Here is a 21,621-nt window from a genome sequence, read left to right as displayed (position 1 = left end):
TTGGCGATCTTGCTGCTCATCCAAACCACCAAAGCCAATCATTCAAGACCGCTTCCATCTGTCATGACAGCAACAGCACATTTCAAACAACTGAAGGTTTTATTAACATAGTTGAACCTACAGTACAAAAAGTGCAAGGCTGTCTTGATTTCCAAATGGTTCTCATTTTGAGATACAGGAAATACTGTAGTACATCGCAAATGTGATAAAGTCATATAAACAAAATCAAACATTTTCTCGAGTTGTAACCCGCCCTAACATATCGCACGAGACTGCAGCTCAGTAGGCTTCGAAAACAAGGGTTTCAAAACCGTTCCTCAGATTTTTTTAAACTGCTATGTCAGTTAAAGAACAGAATATATGAACCATTTACTGTGAAAAGGAAAGTTATTACAACCTTGTGTCATGAAGCCTGTTCATACATGGCACAAACGAACAGAGCTTAAAGTCGCGTGTCATTTGCCTTGGTGAATGCTTTGAACTTTTAAAGTGCCTCTAGCCGTGTCGTCAGAACGCTTCAGTGGTCTCAATCAAGACTGAGCTTTCTTCTTCCGGCGAGCGCGCCGAAGGAACGCCCCGTCATCCCACTCGTTGGAGCCGAGCATCTGCGGGCCGTTGTGGATGCAAAGGATGGTCATCTCATCGACGTAGCTGAGGTTCTTCAGCAGCTGCGGACCCACGCGGCAAAAAAGTGACTTACAGTAACAAAGCGCAGTTAAATATGAACCTGCGACTCAAACGCTCACTTTAGGTGTGATGAAGAAGTACTGTGAGGTTCTCTCTTTGCAGGCGGTGCGGACAAGAATGTCAAAGGCCCTCCTCTCATTGATGGGATCCATTCCCTAAAAAGGAGAGCACAATACTCTTATCATTGCTACCACTAGAGGTGAGAGTAAGTCACATGTGCACAAATCCCAAGTTACTATGGCAAAGAGCTGAACGGACAAATTCAAAATGGGTGCTTAATCCATGAATAGACCAATAAATATACTAATATAGTTATGTGCTTTTTCTCTCTCTCTCTCTCTATAAAGCACATAAGTCAGCTCAACCAAAAATGATAATTAGCTCTCTAGCGCCATCTGGTGTATTATGACTTTTATGACTAAAGTGATTTTTTTTTCTCTACCTTTAGATTGGTTAATCGCGGAAAATGCACTATAACAGTGATATCAGGTGAACAGTGCATCAAAAAACATGAAAAAAATGATGATTTATAATGGGAGTCAATGGGCTAAAATGTTGACATTTTTACTCATGTGTACTATGAAAAATTATTTCCCACATGGTTGTTCGTCTCTGTGTGCCCTGCGATTGGCTGGCAACCAGTTCAGGGTGTACACCGCCTACTGCCCGAAGCCAGCTGGGATAGTCTCCAGCGCCCCCCCACCCCCGCCCCCCCCGTGACCCTTGCGAAGGTAAGTGGTTAAGAAAATGGATGTCTAGATAGATATAATAATGACAGTAATTTTGGACGGTGCCATTTTGAACTTTAACATGTTTTGGACAATTGGGCGGAATTTCAGCTCACTCAGTGATTTATTTTTATTTTTATAAATGCTTTATATTAATATTAATAAAAAGCAAAAAGCAAAAAAATTGGACACTTTCCTTATGAGCGTAAATGTGTCTATGTGTGTGAGCGTGTTGGTAACCTGGTTGATCTCATCCACCACTCTGAAGGGGCAGCGGTTGAGCTCCTGCAGGGCCATGAGGTACAACATGGTGGTGACGCTGCGCTCGCCTCCGCTCTGATGGAATTGCGTCAGCTCGTGCAGCTGACTGCTCTCGTGGAACTTGACCCGAATGTTGATGCCATACTTGTCGTATTCGTCCTACGGCGGACCGGCAGCAGTGATCAAATACAAAAAGAGACTCTGATAGCAAATTATTACATCCATAATGTCCAATAAAATGGTGGCTGAAGTGGAGTAGGTGAAAATAAAATGTGAGACCTCATTATCAACGTGCAAATCCACTTCTCCTGCACACTTCATGAAGCGGAAGAACTCACTGAACTTGTCGTTAATTTGCTCCACCAGCTGTTTCAGAGGGTTGAGCCAGTTTTCTTTTGCCTGTTCAAAACACACGCACGCACAATATGTATATTGTACACACACACAATATACATATTAAGGCTGGGTGATATGGCTGAAAAGTCGTATCACAATAAAAGTATTTCATATTGGTTGATAGATAAAACATGACATATTACTTGGGGTGTCAGACGATTGAAAATTTTAATCATAATTAATTGCTTGACTTCAATAAATGTAATATGGCTGCATATTTTAGTCATTGATACAGTCATTTCATAATAATTCATAAAATTGAGTTAAAATTAAAAAGATTTACTATACTCTAAAAACGAGTGTGATATTTATACGCATGACTTCAATAGTTAACTCACGACTAATCTCAAAATTTCGATCTGTTCTAAATGTACAATAAAATGCACAATAAAGTAAAATAAGTTTTCTTGTTAACATAAAAGTGGAAAAAATGTTTCATGGAAACTTGGCTGCATCTATTAGTCATTGATACAATAATTTCATATATATTTTTTTTAAATTGAGTTAAAATTAAAAAGATGTACTGTACTGTAAAAACGAGTGTGATATTGATTTGTGTTGAGGTCACTTTTCTGCCACTAGATGGCATAATTGCATTTGTAAGACATTGTTGACAGTTAAGTGCATTTTTCTTTTCATATTAAGAGCTATCTAATCTTTAACATAAAGTAACTTGTGAAATTCTGCACAATTTTAAAATTGTAAAATACAACTTGACCCCACAAATATAGCATTATTCTTAAATGTATCACTGATACATTTTGACGTGGACGTGTCTGCTGCGTTGCAACTAGAATTCCCCCAGTACAGGCTTTCCAAGTAAGGGGCAGTCATTAATCGCGCATTAAAAAATAAAAATAGTGGTGTTAAAGGAACTTTATATTAACTCAAAATTAATGCACTAATTTTGACGCCCCTACATGTAACATATTTCAAAATATTATTTCATTTACCAGTCATGCTAAAGCTCTTTCATGGTTGTCACTTACACATGGTTATCCTTGAATAAAATAACTGATTGAGAGTACAGGGTTTCGCTGGGGTTAGGTTCCAAAAATACCCGCAATAAATGAAATCCGCGAAGTAGTTAGCTTGATGTTATTAAGGCTCTAAAACCCCTCACCAAAGTTTATACAGTTTTGTCATTGAGGCATTTACATTTTGTCACATTTCTCTCTTGTTTAAACATTCTCAATATTCAAACCTTTATAAATTTTATGAAATAGGAACATGACTTACTTTTTTTTGGGTCCTCGCATGTTTATGGTAAAATTTGTTAAGTGTTTGCACTTCATAAATTTAGCCTCAATTACAAAGTTTAGATCAGATTACTGTACATAATCTGCTCATATCCCACATTTAAATCTTATTTATTTAATTAGATAATGAAAATATAATTTCTTTAGAGAGATGTTAGCTATTGCGATTTTCAACACCCATATGGCATGTTTTGCCAATACCGTGCAGCCCTACTAGTAATTTTACTTTTCCAATGTTTCCTCAGAGAGAGCCCATTGCGGCAGAAGCTGGTGTTGGGTCTGCAGCTGCAGCTTTTGGCCCACTCCTGGCGCAGAGGGCTCCCTGAGATAGTGTTTTCGTCGCTAGGTTGTCCAGTGCTGAGCCTGAGATCATCTGTTTTGTTTTGTTTTGAATGCTTGTTTATGCACTTTTCTTTTTAAATGGGTCGGTATTGTGTGGGGCGGTGGGCTGAGGATTTTTTTTTAAACTATGTAAAGCACTTTGAGTTGCATTTTTTTTATATGAAAAGTGCTAATACCAATGAAGATTGATTGATTGATATTAAGTTCATCTTGACATTTCACCCAAAAGGGGTCTGGCGATAGTGACTGGTGGTGTACCTGTGACATCCTCTGTCTGAAAGCAGTTAAGGAATCATTCTTCTCAGCCAGCTCTTGTTCCAGCTCATTTATTTCCTGCAGCCGCTTGCTGCACTCCTCGACAACCTGGAACAAAACCACCACCCAAGGTCAAACGCGACAAATGCTGTTGTGTAAGCAGCATCTGAGTTTCAATCTAATATTTATGGTACACTCTTTTCCTTAACTTTCACCATTTCTTGGGTGTGATTGTCAAGTGTCCTGACCTTTTTACTGAGTCCAGGAAAGCACTCTGCTCTGGTCCGCTCTTCATTCAACATGGCGTCCAACTCGTCCAGCGTGTCGGGCAGTTTACTGAAAGCCTGCAATCATAAAACAAGTACTGGATTGCAGCTGCACTCACTCACATGCCAATCTCATCACGCATCAGGTATGATATTTGGTGGACAGCGAGAAGCTAGCTCACATCATGGAGATATTTGGGTAACGGCTCGTTAGGCTGCATCTTGCAGATTGATTTGGCTTTCTTCATGATCTCTTTGCATGCTTGTTTCAGCTGAGCTGTACTCTCTTCCAGCTGGCTGCATTTTTGCTACATAAAACACACACAACCAGCCAATAGTAAGTACATCGGCAACACATAGACAAAAGTTGGTGAGCATGTACTGGTGGGCGAATTATTTACACGAATGCCTTCGAGTCCTCTCGCATTTTCTCTGCAACTGTTCTCCAGCCTGGTCTTCTCTGCCAACAGCCCCATTACATCCAATGACAGGTACACCTTCTCCATGGTCAACTCGGCTCGCAGCTAGAGGTGGGCGGAAGAATGAGGGACGGCTGAGGTTAAAATGACATTCTGACAGTAAAAGGGAACACATAAAAAGAAGCTTAAAAACGGGTCAATATTCATCCGCAGCCTGGAGCCACTAAGTGACTGCGTAGAGCCACCCAAAGTTCACTGATGCTGGGCCAGTACAAATTTCATGAATAAATACGATGACATCAACACACACGTGTGAATATGTCTTTGAATCAGGCTAAATTCTTCAGCGCAGACTGCTTTACTGCAACCGTTCGGAAACTCAAGAGCGCTGAGTGCCCTAACAACGAGTACTGGAGTGCACTCTAGGCACTTCAACTGGGGAAATTACAGTACAGATGCAAACAGTTCAATCAAGAGCTGCTGGTTTACAACATTAGGATGTGTTTGGAAATTAAAGGTGTATTCAAGGATCTTTTGTCGCTGCGTCATCCGGGTGGATCACCTTAACGGTTGGTTCTCGATCCCGTCGTTCAATCTGCCTTAACGGTGTCGGGGGTGCTCGTTCCTAGCTGCACATGCGCACTTCGACTTTTATTGAAGTGGCAAGTCCACCTGGCTTACACTAGTGTGCCAAAGGCAGCATTTGCTGTAACAAATGTCTAACTTCTCCTATAACAATACATTTTGCAGGCATGAAAACGGGTCAAGGGTGAAAAAGGTGAAAAGCACCAACATTTTGCCCGTTAATATTCGTCGGGCACTCGTCAAACGGGTAGGGGGGCATGCGGTGGACGAAGGAATGGCGAATTTAAATGTTCAAAATTTTATGGTGTCAAAAAAAAACTGTTTGCGAAAATCTTTGCTACATTTATTGGACTATGATGGATGTTGAAAAAACAGCATGCACTGCCTTCAAGTAAGGTTGGGTACCTTTCGCATTTGAACCACTTCGGTTCCAATTGTCAGTATCAGGGTATCGATACCACACACAGTCACAACTAAAGATGCGCTTCGGAACATGGCAGCATCTGATTAAATGTGAATCGGTGCCATCTTCGGTATCTGAATCTGAATCTCTGGTCACCTCCAACCTCCCCACCCCACCCCAAATTATTTCCTCATTGGAAGTGCATGATTCATGCAAGTGACCGATTTTGGTTTCAAAACGGCAAATTTTACCGAAAGGTGAGGGATTTTTATGCCTGATTTTCAAAAGCATATTTAAACTTATCAATCGGATTTAACATTACCTGTATTTTTAATACTTGAAAGTGCAGTATGCACCAGACAACAGCGGCTTTTCTTTTTTTAGCTTTAAAAATGGATTTTTAATACCTCTGAATCGATTCAGAATCTTTTTAATACGACGATTGATGTATCAGAAAAATGATTATCGTTCCCAGCCCTAGTATATACAAGTTGCACCTGAGTATAAGCAGCAGGACCAGCCAATTAAAGTCATTAAAACACAATAATAATGTTTGGATTTTCTCCAAAATTCTGTGTTACAAACTTATCATGAACAGTTGTAGGTGACAGGTAATTCCAAGCACGCAATGTATGAACCTCAGAAGATGCATCAGAGTTGCAGAGTTTCAGTTCATTCAGCCTTACCTTCATTTGTGCCAACATTGCACTAACTATGGATATCTTCTGGGAATTGACAGCAATTATTTTCTCTTTTGTCTCTGCCTCAATCTTCTTCAGGTCAATAGTACTTTGCTCCAGTTGCCTCAGTCTAAAACACATGGAAGTAGTGCATAAAAAGTTGTCTTCAGAGTAGGAGTGCAGCAATTAACCGGTTTTACGATTAACGGTGGTTTTTAAACGTCAGGATTAAATAACCGCGTGCCGTTTAGCAACACCGGCCCCACAGCCCATTTAGCGGGCGCACAACAACACAGGCGTCTCGCCTCTGGGAGTTGCGTACCCGATGGCTGTGGGATTGGGTTCCGCTGGCACCGGCGGGGGGCGCCCCCGCAACGCCCGCGGCCCGGCCTGGACCATGTTGAGTGGACATGGGGAAAGGGGAGGTTGAAACCAGGCGAGGGCAGCGAGCAAGGGGGCGAGGCGGAACGGTGGGGCCTCTCGGCCCGAGCTGCCGTCACCAGCTGCCTCCCCGACCCTGGGGCTCCATCCACTTCTTATACATAGTGCCCAACCCTATTTTAAAAAAGCTCTGCTCTCACATTTATTTATTTCATGCTGCTGACGCTCTGCCAGGACGAAATGTTATCCAAATGAGGGGCGGTCGTGTGTTGGACTCCGCCGTTGCAACCAGCTCAGTGACATAGTGGTAGAGTGGCCACCCTGAGACTAAGGGGTTGTGGGTTCAATCCCTGGTCGGGTCATACCAAAGACTATAAAAATGGCACCCATTGCCGCCCTGCTTGACAGTCAGCATTAAGGGTTGGAATTGGGGGGTTTGATCAGCTAATGATTCCCGAGCGCGGCCCCTGCTGTTGCTCACCGCTCCCTCAGGGAATGGGTCAAATGCGGAGAACGAATTTCGCCCCACTTAGGTGGATGTGACAATCAGCGGTACTTTCACTTTCATTGGTCAAGTGAGCGGCTCGGTGAACAAGGAAGTCTCGCCGGCTTGCATGGAGAGCTCCAGCAATGGACGAATATCTTGTCCACTGTTACGACAACTTGCGACTTGAGTTGCTCGATAGTGGACAAGATAGTTGTCCATTGCTGGAGCTCTCCATGCAAGCCGACGAAACTTCTTTGTTCACCAAGCCGCTCACTAGACCAATGAAAGACAATTTGCAACGGCGGAGTCCAACCCAAGACATGCTTAGGACCGCCCCCTCATTTGAATAATAATTTTGTCCTGACAGAGCGTCTGCAGTGTGAAATAAATAAATGTGAGAGCAGAGTGTTTTTATTTATTAATTGATATTTAATTATATTTATATATTTAATTTTGTATTTATTTCGACATTTATTTTTATATTTGGCGAACGTTTGGCTTCTACTTTTTGAGAAGAACCTGGAATCCACCTTTAATTGATTATGATTCAGTTAATGGGTTGGTCTGTAACGTTTTCCTAGGTAAAAGCAGACATTTGCAAATGTTTGGGTCAAACAAGAGATAATCAGCCTGCTTTCATGAAGGACTAGAGAAATCAGAGTTTTGAATCAGATGATTCGGACAATTTTAAGTTAAACATAGGCTCTAAACGGTTTAATCAATTATCAAAATGGTTGTCGATTAATTAGATGGATTAATTTTGACACCTGTCCTTCGAATTAAGAATTACGGTCACAAATAAACAGCTTGAAACAAGAGCAGTGCCCAACTACGCAATGTTCAGAGAAGTCGGAAAACAAAAACTGCCAAACACGTGTAACCACATTGAAACAGCATTAAGTAACAAAGAAGCAATAATAATGCTAATGCCACAACAAAATATGCACAGAAAAAATATATATATGGATTTTTGGATTTGGCAGATCGATTGTCTTTTTGCATTGGCCAATAGATGAGGGGATATGCTTGAATCCAGCAAATGTGCAGATTTGATTTAAAAAGTTGACCCCCAAAAATGTATCCATGAACAGATAACACAAACGTGAAGCTAATGGCATGATAGCAAATGCATAAATAAGGTGATTTGTTGTTTAAGCCGCAGCAGTGGAAAGTCATAGCTTGTAGTCCAAACGTTATGATAGAAAGAGGCACCAGTAGGGTTTGATCATACCTGTCTTGTTTGGTGCTGATTTTCTGCTCCAGTTGTCTCTTTTTGGTCTTTAATTCCAAGAGGCTCTTCCTCTCTGTCATCAGTTCATTGTCACGGCGATCCAGTGCGGTCGCTTCTTTTTGTACCGCGTTCAACTGCTCATCAATGTCTCGTAGCCTTGTCTGGCAAACCTTGATGGGCGATCAAAGATGACATTTTCGACTACCACCAACTCTGCAAAATGTGATTTGCTGTGTGTGGTGGTCCCGTTTAAGGTGGAGCGAGAAGAGTGTATGTCTACGCAATCCTGGCACTGGTTATAAAACAAGCAACCGATGAATGCAGTTCAAATTGAAGCTCATTTTCAAATCCTTAATTTAGCTTGAATGCATGTAAACATAGCGGGGTGTCCCTCACCTTCATCTGCTGCTCCAGTTGCCGTTTCTGCACATTATCCACTGTGATGCTGAGATACTTGGGCGGATACACTGTGGTGTTTTTGGTAGAGACAACATTGGAGTAGAAGGACTTCTTTATCATGTACTTCTGGTCAGTCGTGTAAAGTACTTTAAGGTACGGCTCCTCTATCACCTGCAAAATGTGTGTAGAATGTAAGCCTCATCTACTGGGAACGTGGCTTTTGAGGTTGTGCAAAGTTAATACCGTTTTTATCATGGCTTCGGTCTGCTCATTGCCTATGGGGATCTCATGCACTTTATACTGATGGCACAGATAACTCATCACCTCATCGGGGGCGTCGAATGTTTCGCGGAGATAGGTATAGAACCCAAAACGCCTGCAAAGACAAATGAGGTTCAGGGAATTGGATTTTTTTTTTTTTTAAATACCCCAATGGTGGGACTGCATCAGTCTAATTACTTACATGTTATTCATTAATCACATTTCTATTGAAGTCAGAAAGATTTCACACAATAATCCACAAAGTCCCAACTTGAATTAATGTATGATGACTTTTCTTACTCTCACCTCAAGGACTCAATATGCCGCGACGGAGTAGCTCTTGAGCACGTCTCTGCTGGAGCAATAATAGCATTGATTCTCAACTTCAGTTTTTCACGCACCTGAAGTCAGAAACGTTCACTATGTTAAGAATTTTTCAACCTATTTAGTGTGTGGCATTTCATCAGATCTTATTTTGAAATTGTGCTTTCAATTTGGCGGATCACTCTATTTCCATTTCCTGTTTAATCTTCTCCGTTGGTCATTCAGCTTATAGCGGTGCAGTAGTCAATGACAATGTAAGGGCTCATTCTAATTCACTCAAATTGATATTAATGGGTAACATTCTTAACTGTGCTGTTAGAAAATGTGTGTTTATGCCTTTTATATGCTCGTTATTAATGTTTACAATCAATAGTTGATAGCTAACTTGCCGAGTGTGTGCCTGTTAGTGACTTATTAATATAATGAACTTGTTGAGTGCATTTGCATATTCCTGTGCTTTTCGTTGCAGATTCCTTTAACGCAGCCCCTTTTAGTAAAAATAAACGGTTCAGAGGTTGAATCATCAACACACACGAAATACGTTATCTGGGGTTTAAACTTGATTAGTATTGCATTTGATTATAAAGTTGCCTCGCCAAAATAATCAGAAGTGTCTTCACCTCTGTCAAGAAGAGATCCATGTCATCTTTCTTCTGGAAGACAAAAGCCCTTAGGTCGTTGAAAGAGATGTGGTTCTCCATGTACTTGGCAAAGCGATGCTCTTTCACGTTGATCTGAGGAAGCAAAATTTAAAGGCATAATACATTTCGCTTCATAATGAACAACCAATCGTTTTTTATATAGAATCAACCGTTCTTGATTTCTTAAATTCACACTGTGAATAGCAGCACTGTATTTTATCTTCCAGAAAGATTTTCAGTGCAATTTCAAACAAATATTAATTTAAACTTCTTCTTAGCATTTATTGTATCAAAAACATAAGGCATTAAATATTTTTTAAAAGGTTTTAACAGCCTTTGTGCAACTTCACTTAAGCAGCTAGCATTTTAGCATGCAACATACTAATAATGTAGGTTCGCGGCAAATTATTGTTATTTTTTTTACTTGTACAAGTTTTGAAAGTGTAAAATGCCCTACAATGAAGATACCGTGAGCGGAAACAGTTAAAGGGGTAAACTACATTTAATGTTAATTAACATTCTCATCAATTTCAGTTAAAGGGATACTTAACTCACTGAACCATTTTCAGCATTAAAAAGTTAATATTTTGTGCAGACTTAATCTGACAACTTCATTATTTTTCACGTACAATTAACACATTTAAAACACTTTTTTTCCCCCCACTTAAGCGATAAATAGCAGGGCGTGATCTGCTTTTTAGGATTCGAATAAAATATATATAGTAGCCTAATTACATTGAAAACAAATATAGAAATGACTAGTTTTTAAATGTGACTGAAACTAACTTTTGCATTTTGGACTTCATTTTGTTAACCCTGCCCTTGCGAATAGTAATTACAACAAGCACATTCCAGCTCAAGGAAGTTAAAGTGTGATTGCAGTTCATTATTCGAGCTTTAAAAAATATCAAATTTGTCTTGTACCTTGAATGACAGGTGGTCAAATCAATTTCTTTAGCACACTTGCCTTTTTTACGTTTTCCTAATTGTTCAGATATACTGATTGTGATCTAGTAAGTTATTTTAATTTTTAATCGTATACAACATAACTATTTACATTGGTAACTTATTCAAATGTTTAATCTATTTTAGACACTAATACATATGAAATAAACATCTTCTTCATTAAAACACTGTAAACTAAAATGGTCTGAGCAATGAAATTCCAGGGCTGAAAATGAGTCTTGTCTATAAGTCCCAGTCTAATGACCAATCACGGCTCACCTGTTTTCTGGGATTGGTCAGCAAACTGAGCCATGATTGGTCATAACCTGTTTCCTGAGCACAGGTGATGTCATCTTCAGTCGAAAACAAGTGGCAAAATTACTTTTTAAAAGTATCAATTGTTCATGAAAAATAATGAAGTTGCCACATTAATTAATCATAGACAAAATATTAACTTGTCAATGAGTCAAGTAACCCTTTAAGATGTTTAGATGGTTCAAATTGAGATAATAATCCTCAAGAAGGATTTCAATTACTTTATCTGGCTCAGGAAATGGTTAATTTTCTCAAATTCGCAGTTTTTAGTTGGTGAATTCTGGTAAATAGACATAGCCACAGTGTAATGCCTTTGAATTGCACAGCACATTGACCATCGACATGCAAAAACTAGATGTAAGTCACCGTATGCTTTAGTTCAGGGCAAAGTCAGGCTCACACACGAGAGACTCTTTTCCCCCCGATCTGCTAAGAAGGACGGACAGAGTCCCGCACGGAGGGAAAATAAGCCCTCGGTGGCAGCGGCCAATCGGACAATTTTTGTTTTGATTTTGTGAACATGAACACCCATTAACAGTTTTACATTAACAGTTCAATGTGATTGTGATTGTTTGAGGCGCAAAAATGCAAATTTTTATCTCGTAAACTATCATGTGAAACCGCTTATTTTGAGCCTTGATGTATAAACATTAAAGCTGAAGAGTAGGTATTGTTAAAGCGGTTTCTGGAGTTCAAAGTCCGTCCCTGCTCACATGCACTGCTTTGCATCAACAACACTTCAGAGGGGAGTTATTTCACGAAAGCAAATGTTCATTTTGACAACTTGGTGACTTCTTTGGGCCCTGTAACGACTAATAAGTCCGACTCACCACAAGCATCAAGGGCTCTGAGACATTTCCACTGAAAAGGTGTCTGTTCTGCCTGAGCCACTGCACAGCCGCGTACGTGTCCCTATGGCGTCCATGCAGCTTGTCCTCTTTTACCTTCATCATGTTATTCATGTCGTTGAGCTTTTTTTCCAACACTGTCAATCACCACAAAAGGAAAACGATTTGGCGCCGTCATCCTCACGTGTCCTTGCTCGGTACTTACTTACTTCTCAATTCTGCACACAAGTTGTCCTTCTCCCGGCGCAGGTCAGCTTTCTCTTCCTCCACCTTGTTCCTCTCCAGCTGGATGCGCCTCAACTCGGCATTGACCTCACTGATCCTCGGAGTCACGTCGGGTTGGTTGCCAGCTTCGGCAAGCACGACTTCCAAGTCCTTGATCAGCAATTTGACGTTTTCTATGCGCTTCCTCTGATCTTCTTCTTCAGTCTGCTTCATTTTAAATGCCTGTTTTATATCTTCAATCTGTATACAGGAGCAATAAGGAGCAATTAACACTTTATACATGTGTTTTTAAACTACTCCTAATAAGTCTCGAAGAACTTAATTTGCTTTGCTTTTATAAGTTTTTAAATGTCTTAATGGTCTTGGGCCATCTTATTTATCTGACCTGCTTTTACTGTATCAACTATGGATGTTTTCAATTGTTCAGCACCTTGAGTTGTATTTTAATGAATGAAAGGTGCTATATAAATAAAAGTTTAATTGATTGAATATTGTATTTGTGGAATAAGAATTCAAGAGCAAAATTCAGCCATTTTTATCATAAATAATCATGCATAAAGGCTCAACTTGCAAACATCACATGACCAACAGCAGACAACAGGTGAGCCGTGATTGGTTGTTACCTGAGCCGTCTGATGTCATTTTCAGTTGGCAGTAAGTGGCAGAATGGCCGCCCCACTTAGATGGATAAAAATGGTTGGATATTTCTGTGTAATTCTTATTCCACAAATGCAATATCTACAAGGCCACGTTTAGACTAGCAAGGGTGCATAGAACCTATTATTCTAAAGAACATTTTTGACTTTACTTAATTTTTCATTCATTCTGATTCATCAGATGATTTTTCCTCCGTGACTACAATTTTTATATCTACACAAAACATACTGTTCTGTGTCCGGAATGCTTTGTGTTGATATGCAAGCCACCAAACTGGCAGAGGTTTGCGAATTATCACTCACCTGTTTGTGAATTCGATCCAACTGATCTTGTTTTTCTTTGCATTTCAAGGAAGCTTCTTTGATGGCAGCACTCTGAAAAATAATTTATTACTATTATTAATATCAACAAAAAAATATTAGATTAGATTACACAGCACAGGGAATGGGACTCAACTTCCACAGAAGATATAGAATGAAAATATTAATTATTTACTTACAATATAAAGCTCCTAAATATAAAACTCCTCGTGTGTGTGTGTGTTTAAAGTTAACCAACAATGACAGAGAAGGATACAGGACCACCAAGCCGTAAAAAATATATATAAAAAAAACCTCTCTGGTGTGGCACTTGGAGGTATGCTTAAAAGGTATTTCTTGACTAAGTTACATTGTTACTCAGCCATGCAAAGTTGATATTTTGTTTCTTCGGCCCGTGAAGTGGATCAACAATAGGCTGTAGACAAAGCTAAACATGGATAATTATGCTTTGTGTAGAATCCAAAATGTGTCACCTTTGCCTTCATTTGCGCATCACTAGGCTTTAGCTGCTCTTCAATGGCCTGGAGTTTGCTCATCATGGGCGCATGGGACTGCTTGAGGACGGACAGTTGCCTTTTAGCCTCGTCTCGTTCCTTTTTCACACACTCAAGCTTTTTGCGGGTGGTTTCATACTCCTACAAGCAGAGGGAACAAGAGGCTTGAAATTTTTGAATGAACATTCTCATGTGCCAGCGAGAGTTTACTATATGTCCTCCACTCACTACTCGGGTCGCAAAATTCCCCAGATTCTTCAAAGCTGTATATTTTCCATTGCAATTAACGGTTTTGTAGATTTCCAGCTTTATGGGAATATTAAACAACATTCATGTTTCAGTTTTTTAATAAAACCATCTATTCCTTAAAGGGGCATGATATAAATTTGTGTGTTAAAATAACCGTATTTTTCACCCTCACGTTTTAAAAATTGTATAATAGACAGGAGGCACTATTAGGGCACAATGCTTGTTCCCCCTATTTTTCTGTAGAGTCAAATAATGATGAGTGTGTCAGGGACGAAACTTAAGGTTTCTGCTTGAGCGTGATGTCAGGCGCGGGCACGCTCTCTCTCTCTAGTTTCTCAGTCGGAAGGCAGAAGTGTTGGGAGTGTGTTGACGCGGGTGCGAAAAAAGACCAGTGTGGGCGCCAGGGTATATAAAAGTGTGTCAAAATAATAATAAACCGAGATTGCAGTGCGACCCTCCGTCTCCTTTTGTTCGACCATCGGGCCGAAACTTTGGCGACATGCAACGGAAATTGTCCCCCGGAGGCAACTCCAACCCTGGAGAGAAAAATCTCCGACCACGGTCAGGATACCGAGCAAGAAAGGATGACACCTGTCTAGTGTGACAAAAAGGGCAAAATCAAGTCGGACAAGCGTGGCGGGAGGACGCGGATCAATATTGGAGCAGCGTTAATATTGGGAGTAGGTGGAAAGACCTAAGAGGATAAAACGGGACCCACAGATTGATTTCCTCTTGTTAAAAAGGTAAGACCTCGTCACGAAAATGCGATAGGATCTATTTATGAACAAAACTACCATAAACTAACGTCTCGGCATGCTGGGCGTGTGCACATCGTTGACTTCCAGTCCGCTTTTCTCCAGAGGCGTCGACAAATACACAAAAACTCAGAAACTTAAATCATGCCCCTATAGTTATACTTGCCAATATATTAATTAAATGTCATGCTTTTAATTATATTATTTTGCTTGGTTGTTTGCTTATATGATACAATATATTTCCATTAAATGACCCTCAATTTCAATTTAATTTCCCTAAATCCCACATGTATTTTCAAAATTTCCCCAACTTAACATCCCATGGAAATCTACTGTACAATGTCCACCCCTTTGCAAGCCTCCTCACCACCCAGGGTGTTTTCTTCTCTAGCAACTCGATCACATCCAGATGCCTCTTCTTCTCATAATAGCGGTTCTCGTCAAGTTTGTTTGTCTCGTATCTCTGCTTGGTTTTCTCCAGATAGCTGCTTCTCTCCTTTATGACATTCTGAAAGACGTAACAATGGAAACACACGAGCCTTCAGAATAACAAAATGTTAAACTAGTCAATTTTGGATTATTTGTTCTCATCTTTAATGGTGAAGTTTAATGGGACTGTCGAGATGAACACAAACAAGGCTCTGTTGTACGCATTTACCTCCATCTCTCTATCTTTGGCGCGAAAGTTTTTGAGCTCGCAGTGATACTCGAACAGCTGCGGGGGACCCACAGACTTCTCGGTTGCCTCCAGCAATTCGATTTTGGACATTTTGGCAAATTGCCCCACTTTTTCCTGGCACAGAGAAACCAAAGGCATTGAAGGGAAGTCTGAAAAGACTGACACAAATGTGAGCGAGACTCCAGACTGAAACATACCTGAGGCAGGAACTGGCAAAGGTTGTTGACTTGAATTTGCAGAGCCTTGACTTGCTCCTCCACTGTTTTCTGGTTACAAGTTCTTCCGTTCAGCCTCCATACGGACTGATTGTTCGCCACATGGATCTCTCGGTTAATTATTATATTTCCATCATTCTTAAAACTGAAAAGAATATGAGTTTGTAATTAGGCAGCCTCTCAACTGCGGAATTTTAAAGAACATCATAAATAGCAGGCCTGCTTCTCTTGAAATGTTCTAGTTTTACACCAAAATAAACATTAACTATTTGGTTTATCAACCTTTACATAACCAACTAAATAGCATCATGTGCTTAACAGGTAGAGTAGACACACTGTGTGAAACCAAACAATCAGAGGTGTTGACAATGACATACTGTTTTCAACATCTAGCAATGAATTAAAGTTGCACAGAAAGGCGGGACTATTGGAAACTGAATCATTGTTGCTTTTATAATCGCAGTGGAATGATTTTTTACTTGCAATAAGGGAACGTAGTAGTCACTTCAAATGGGTCGGACTGGGAAGTTGGAACCAAACCTGCATCATCAGGTTTGTGGAAGGAAATTGATCTCACAGGTATATAATGTTTGCATGCGTGTCTAACATAAGGGCTGGCCTGCTAGCTAATAACACAAGCACTACAAAACGTATCAATTTCACCTTAAAAGAGCATGTCTGTGCCAGTAATACAAGCTGCAGATGTCACAGATAACTTACAGTTCAATTTCAATAAATCCTTGGTTGCATCCTTTTTTCACGTAGCCCCCAACCTAGAAGAAGAAGTCATCATTGTACGTCTAAAAAAAGGAGCTCAACAAACGTCTTGCAATGTGTTTTTGGTGTACTGTAATCAATTTTTCATTAAGATTGTTCAGCCTTTGACATTTGACCTTGTCGCCTCTTTCCAGGACAGTGGTCTTGCCTGCCAGGCTCAGACAGATGGCGCACACAATGCTGGACTTGCCAGTTCCATTCGCTCCAATAACGATGTTCAGGTTTGGTCCGGGATAAACCACAGTGTGGTCGTATGTCCTGGAAGAGCAAGAAAAATATTTATTGTGAGTATGTATGATCAAATTGATTACAGTCCCAGAGATGAGAGATCAGCCAAGCCACAAATTTCTGAAGTTGGAGCTCCGAGCTTCCTGTATGGAGTTAAAGGATCTTTTGTCGCTGCATCTTCCGGGTGTATCATCTTAACGATATGTTCTTGATCCCGTCGATCAATCTGCCTTAACGACATCGTGCGTGCTCATTCCTAGTTGCACGTCGTGTGTTTGTAGCATGTAGCCGCTGCGCTTCGGATACAGCCATTCATCGTTGTAGCTCCACCGATCTAACCGCATACTTTGAAAATGGCTGAGAGCTGCAAAAGGGCATCTGTCTATGAAGTGAGGCTGGCTGCAGAGACTGATGAAGATGATGATGAGCTTGCACGTTCCCGGCATTTGATAGGCGTTTCCCCCGGACGAGCAGGAGAGCCGGTAGGATGGTCTTCCGCATGCGCATATTTTTAAAAAAGTGACAAACAAACGTTTGGCTTCAATGCAAACTCCATTGGAATATTGAATATATGCAAAAAAGTTTTTTTGTTGTTGCATATATTCAATATTCCAATGGAGTTTGCTTTTCATCTCTGTGTGTGGTACATGTGTTGTTGGGGGAGGCGGGACCAAAGCGAGTTCTTGCAGCTGCTATTCAAGGTCGGACAACCATGGATGTCAAGGTACCACTGACTGCACAAATCAGATAACTACTTAAGAGTCCAGTCAGATACTTTTAAGATATTCACTCCAGTAATATTAGACAGGGCGACTTTTCTACCAAAGTTATTTCTGTACTTGCTGTACTATGCAAGATCGAGTCCGGGCTTCCTGGGTGGAGTTTGCCGGTTCTCCCCGTGCCTGCGTGGATTTTCTCCGGATACTCCAGTTTCATCCCACGTTCCCAAAACATGCATGGCGGGATAATTGGACACTCTAAAATTGTCCTTAGGAGTGATTGTGAGTACGAATTGTTTTTTCTCTATGTGTGCCCTGTTATTGGCTGGCAACCAGTTAAGGGTGTACCCCGCCTACTGCCCGTAGTCGGCTGGGATAGGGTCCAGCACCCCCGCAATCTTTGTGAGAAATAAGCGGTTTGGAAAAAGGATGGATGGTGTTTTAGTAACACGTTCATGTACGTTATATACTGCACTGTACAAGACCGACAGGTTTGATGAAGCATATTTTACACAATTACATTGTAAATAAATGATTGTAATAAATAATGCACTAATAATATTTTTTGGGCTGTGAAGAGGAAATAGCCGAGCCAGTTGACAGGACGTTAAGCAGAAAACCCGTACGTAATTCGGTAACCAAGACACGAGTCGAGTTTGTTTGTTTTTTACTCCGTTATGGTATACAAGCCATGCTGACTTTATTGAAACAGTAGCATTTATGACGAGCAACTTACAGGAAGTTTTTCATGGTGATGCGAAGTACCGCGCCCTCCACAAAAGTACTCTCAGACTCGTTCGCTTCCCTCGGCTGACTGCTCGTGACGCCGCTGGCTGATGAGCTTCGCTCGCCATGACCGGACCGAATTACTTTCCGGGGAATCGCCATGAATGCTATGAGAATGAGACAAGCCGCGGCCCATTAACAGAAACCTTTTGCCGACATATTTTCATCCGAGCGCGCTGTTTCTTCTTCTTCGTCTTTTTTTTCTTCGCGGAGGCGCGCGACTTCTTCATTTCGTTCAAAGGCAGTTGGCAAATGACGTTTAGGTGCATTACTTACACCTAGTGGTGTGGAGTGTGGATCGACAAGTAGATGAGAACACTTTATTCCTAAAACGGTGGATTCCACGGATTTAATATATTGGAGCTAGAATAAAATAAAATAAAAAAGTGTACGTAATTATTGACTCATTTAAAATGTATAACATAAAAATTCAACTAAAATGTACCGGCACTTAAGTTACTGTTTCAATTACAATGTTTTGCCCATAGAAAAATAATAAAAATTGAAGCAAATGTTTAAAGAGAAACTTAAAACACCAAATCAACTTTTTTTTGTTGATAAACTATAAACTGGTGTCTACAAATGCTGTCTACATGTCCTGGTCATTATTTTGACATTTTAGCACATGTTTGTTGAAAGCTTAAAAGCAAAAATCGTGTTTGGCCATCTTAAGGTTAAACACTAAGATAAACACAATGCCACGAACTTCCGACTTCCGCAAGTCACACACCAACGGCGTTTCCAGCCACTGCTGCGACACACAGGCCGCGTCCCAACACTCGCACCTGCACCCCTCCAACCGCGCGCTCTCGCCGATGGCCGCGAGCAGGAGCGTTTCAGCTCTCTGAAATGCTTTGGAGAACTGAGACAGACACACTACACACTCGCAACCATTGACGGGAACGCGGAGACCCGGAAGTCGGACGTCCCACTTCCTCTGTGGCATATACCCCATTTGTCGTCTCATTACACGAGAAGTTGCGGACTACGTCACTTGTGGATTGTGACGCCCCCGCCACCCACCAGTTCATTCTCGTACACACAATCACAGCCAGACGACGCCCAACCCTCTCCCCATTCGCAACCCAACAGTCCTCCAGGCAACACCCACTTAGAGCACCGATTTCAAATTTTAGTCAGGGGTGGAGCAAGGGTCTGTTTTCCTGTTGATTTACCCTTTACCTTGAAGAGGGTCTTCTGCCCAGATTTAGTCATAACTGTTTTCATTTCCTTATTTCCCCTGTAAAACTTTTATCTGTGGATGTGTCTTTGTGAGTGTTGTCGCGATTTCTGCCAGCATGTCTGGAGGACCTCCTCTATTTCCACAACAACAGACCATTTGTCTGTGGTTGAAGTCAATGTGTTAGTATGATTTCTTTGTAAGTCTTATCTCATGCCGGGTGTCGTCATGTCTGGAGGACCTCCTCTATTTCCACAACAATAGACCATTTGTCTGTGGTTGAAGTCAATGTGTTAGTATGATGTTTTTAAAGTATCTCATGTCCGGTGAACTCCGGGTGGGCTGGTTGCTGGGGGCTTTGTGGTACCGCTTTTCAAGATAGTATAAGAATGTTGTAAGTCCTCGCATTTGTGAGAGGCTGCAGCCATTGTCTGGAACTCACTTGTGCCCGGAATATTCTGTAGAAATAAAAGCTTAGAAGTGACTGTTCATCGATCTCCACCCTGCATTCGGATAACCAACATTCTCACTACCCGAAAGAAAACGAGCATGCGGAAGAAAAGATCTTTTTCTTCAACAACCTTAAAAAAAAGAAAAGAAAATTGTAATAAACTTATTCTTAAAAGTTAAATACAGCCGAATTAGTGTTTTTGGCAGTGATTCTTATGCACACCACGAGTGGGAGCCTGCATAACGCTAGTCATCCTCACGCTACACTTTTGAGAATCACTACTGCAGGGGTCCTGTCTTCGAGAGCCCCTAACCAGCCTGTTTTCCATGTCTAACTCCTCCAACAACCCTGAATTAAATTATCAGGATTGTTATCAGGCCTCTGCAGAGCTTGCTGATGAGCTGATCATTTCATTCAGGTGTGATGGAGGACGGAAACATTGAAAACAGGCTGGAATGAGGCTTGCGAGGGCCAGGCTTGGAAATCCCTGCACTACTGTCTTAAACTATACGCAATAGGATTGTACTTTACACATCACACTCATTGGACAAATATTACTGTATTATACTTATCACTTACCTTATATGTGCCAACAAGGAACATCTTGAGAGTCTGTTTTTCCTTTTTTAGATTAGATTATATTTATCTTAATCCTTCTCAATGCTTTTTAAAAACTTTGTCTTGTGTGCTATATCATTACTATTATGAGTGTATAAATCAGAATATTGCTGTGCTGCAACAATTGAATTCTCCTCAACGAATAAAGTATTTATTAGATTTGAAACGATTAATCGATCATTCAACAACTAATCGATCATGAAATGAATCAATAATTATTTTGATAATCAATTAATTGTTAAGAAGCCTTGTTTAGCATAAATTGTCCTAATGAAATATTCTCATATTTCTGTAGTCCTCCATGAAAGCAGACTTCAGAATTATGTTTGCGTTGAATTAAAATAAAACATTTTCAAACTGAAAAAAAATCCTGTTTTTCTTTAAAAAATATTCATCAACATTTCCCACCAATAACTGAGAAAAACTTATATTTGAGCACCTTTTTGCACTGTCAATTCTAAATAATGTCCTGTTTTTCAATAAAAGATGGAATTTGAAATTTGTTTTTTAATCTAATTAATTGATTAATAGACAAAATATTTAGAAAAAAATATTAAGCAGCCCTGGCATCTCGCTATGAATCTATCCCTATATCTCTAGCTGTCTGTCTGTCAGTCCATCTTGTTTAGGGTGACCATATTCCCATTTCCAAAAAAGGACACTTGCCCCGGCCCATTTCCAAAAAAGGACACTTGCCACGGCCTTGAAATTGTGGTACCAGTCGTATTTACACATTGTACTTTACCTCCTATTAGCCGACCCGACATTCATGAATTTATAAAAAATCCTGACGCCCGAACAGGACGTAAGAAAATGGTCTATCCTCCTAAGAGAGGACGTTTGGTCAACCTACCTGTTAATTCCCATCAGAGATCTTCCTTTACTCATTTTTTGGCTTTGTGTTTAGCTATCTCAACAAACTCTACCACTATCTTCCAGCGGTGGGGGACTTGAGTCACCTGACTTCACTTGAGTCAGACTTAAATCCTCGATTTTAGGACTTGACTTGCTGGGATAAAATTCACAACTCGACTCAACTTAGGCTTGAACTACTACATGACTACTACTACATGAACTACATTTGGATCATGTTTTTGATCAAATTGTGAGTAAAAAAAAAAAGACAAAGACAAGAAACAACAACAACGCCGCCTA

The 21,621-nt window shown here is 40.5% G+C and overlaps 1 protein-coding gene across 1 annotated transcript; it reads right to left on the bottom strand.

The window, feature by feature from the left end:
- Positions 1–80: 80 nt before the first annotated feature.
- smc5 (structural maintenance of chromosomes 5) lies at positions 81–18,408 on the bottom strand. The gene is made up of 24 exons (XM_077581878.1): positions 18,168–18,408; positions 16,601–16,742; positions 16,428–16,480; positions 15,690–15,852; positions 15,472–15,606; positions 15,181–15,321; positions 13,789–13,950; positions 13,298–13,369; positions 12,323–12,578; positions 12,096–12,250; positions 9,985–10,098; positions 9,347–9,441; positions 9,023–9,155; positions 8,777–8,950; positions 8,381–8,550; positions 6,288–6,411; positions 4,596–4,718; positions 4,377–4,502; positions 4,177–4,272; positions 3,932–4,036; positions 1,956–2,075; positions 1,656–1,835; positions 747–842; positions 81–668 (listed from the first exon to the last, which is right to left on the bottom strand). The coding sequence occupies exons 1-24, from the start codon at positions 18,317–18,319 to the stop codon at positions 531–533; spliced, it is 3,225 nt and encodes a 1,074-aa protein (XP_077438004.1). The 5' UTR covers positions 18,320–18,408; the 3' UTR covers positions 81–530.
- Between the last annotated feature and the right edge of the window lie 3,213 nt (positions 18,409–21,621).

This window comes from Vanacampus margaritifer, chromosome 1, assembly GCF_051991255.1.
Source record: "Vanacampus margaritifer isolate UIUO_Vmar chromosome 1, RoL_Vmar_1.0, whole genome shotgun sequence".
Taxonomy (NCBI): Eukaryota; Metazoa; Chordata; class Actinopteri; order Syngnathiformes; family Syngnathidae; genus Vanacampus; species Vanacampus margaritifer.
Note: the sequence above shows the minus strand (reverse complement) of the source record. Positions and strands in the feature narration are given on the sequence as shown.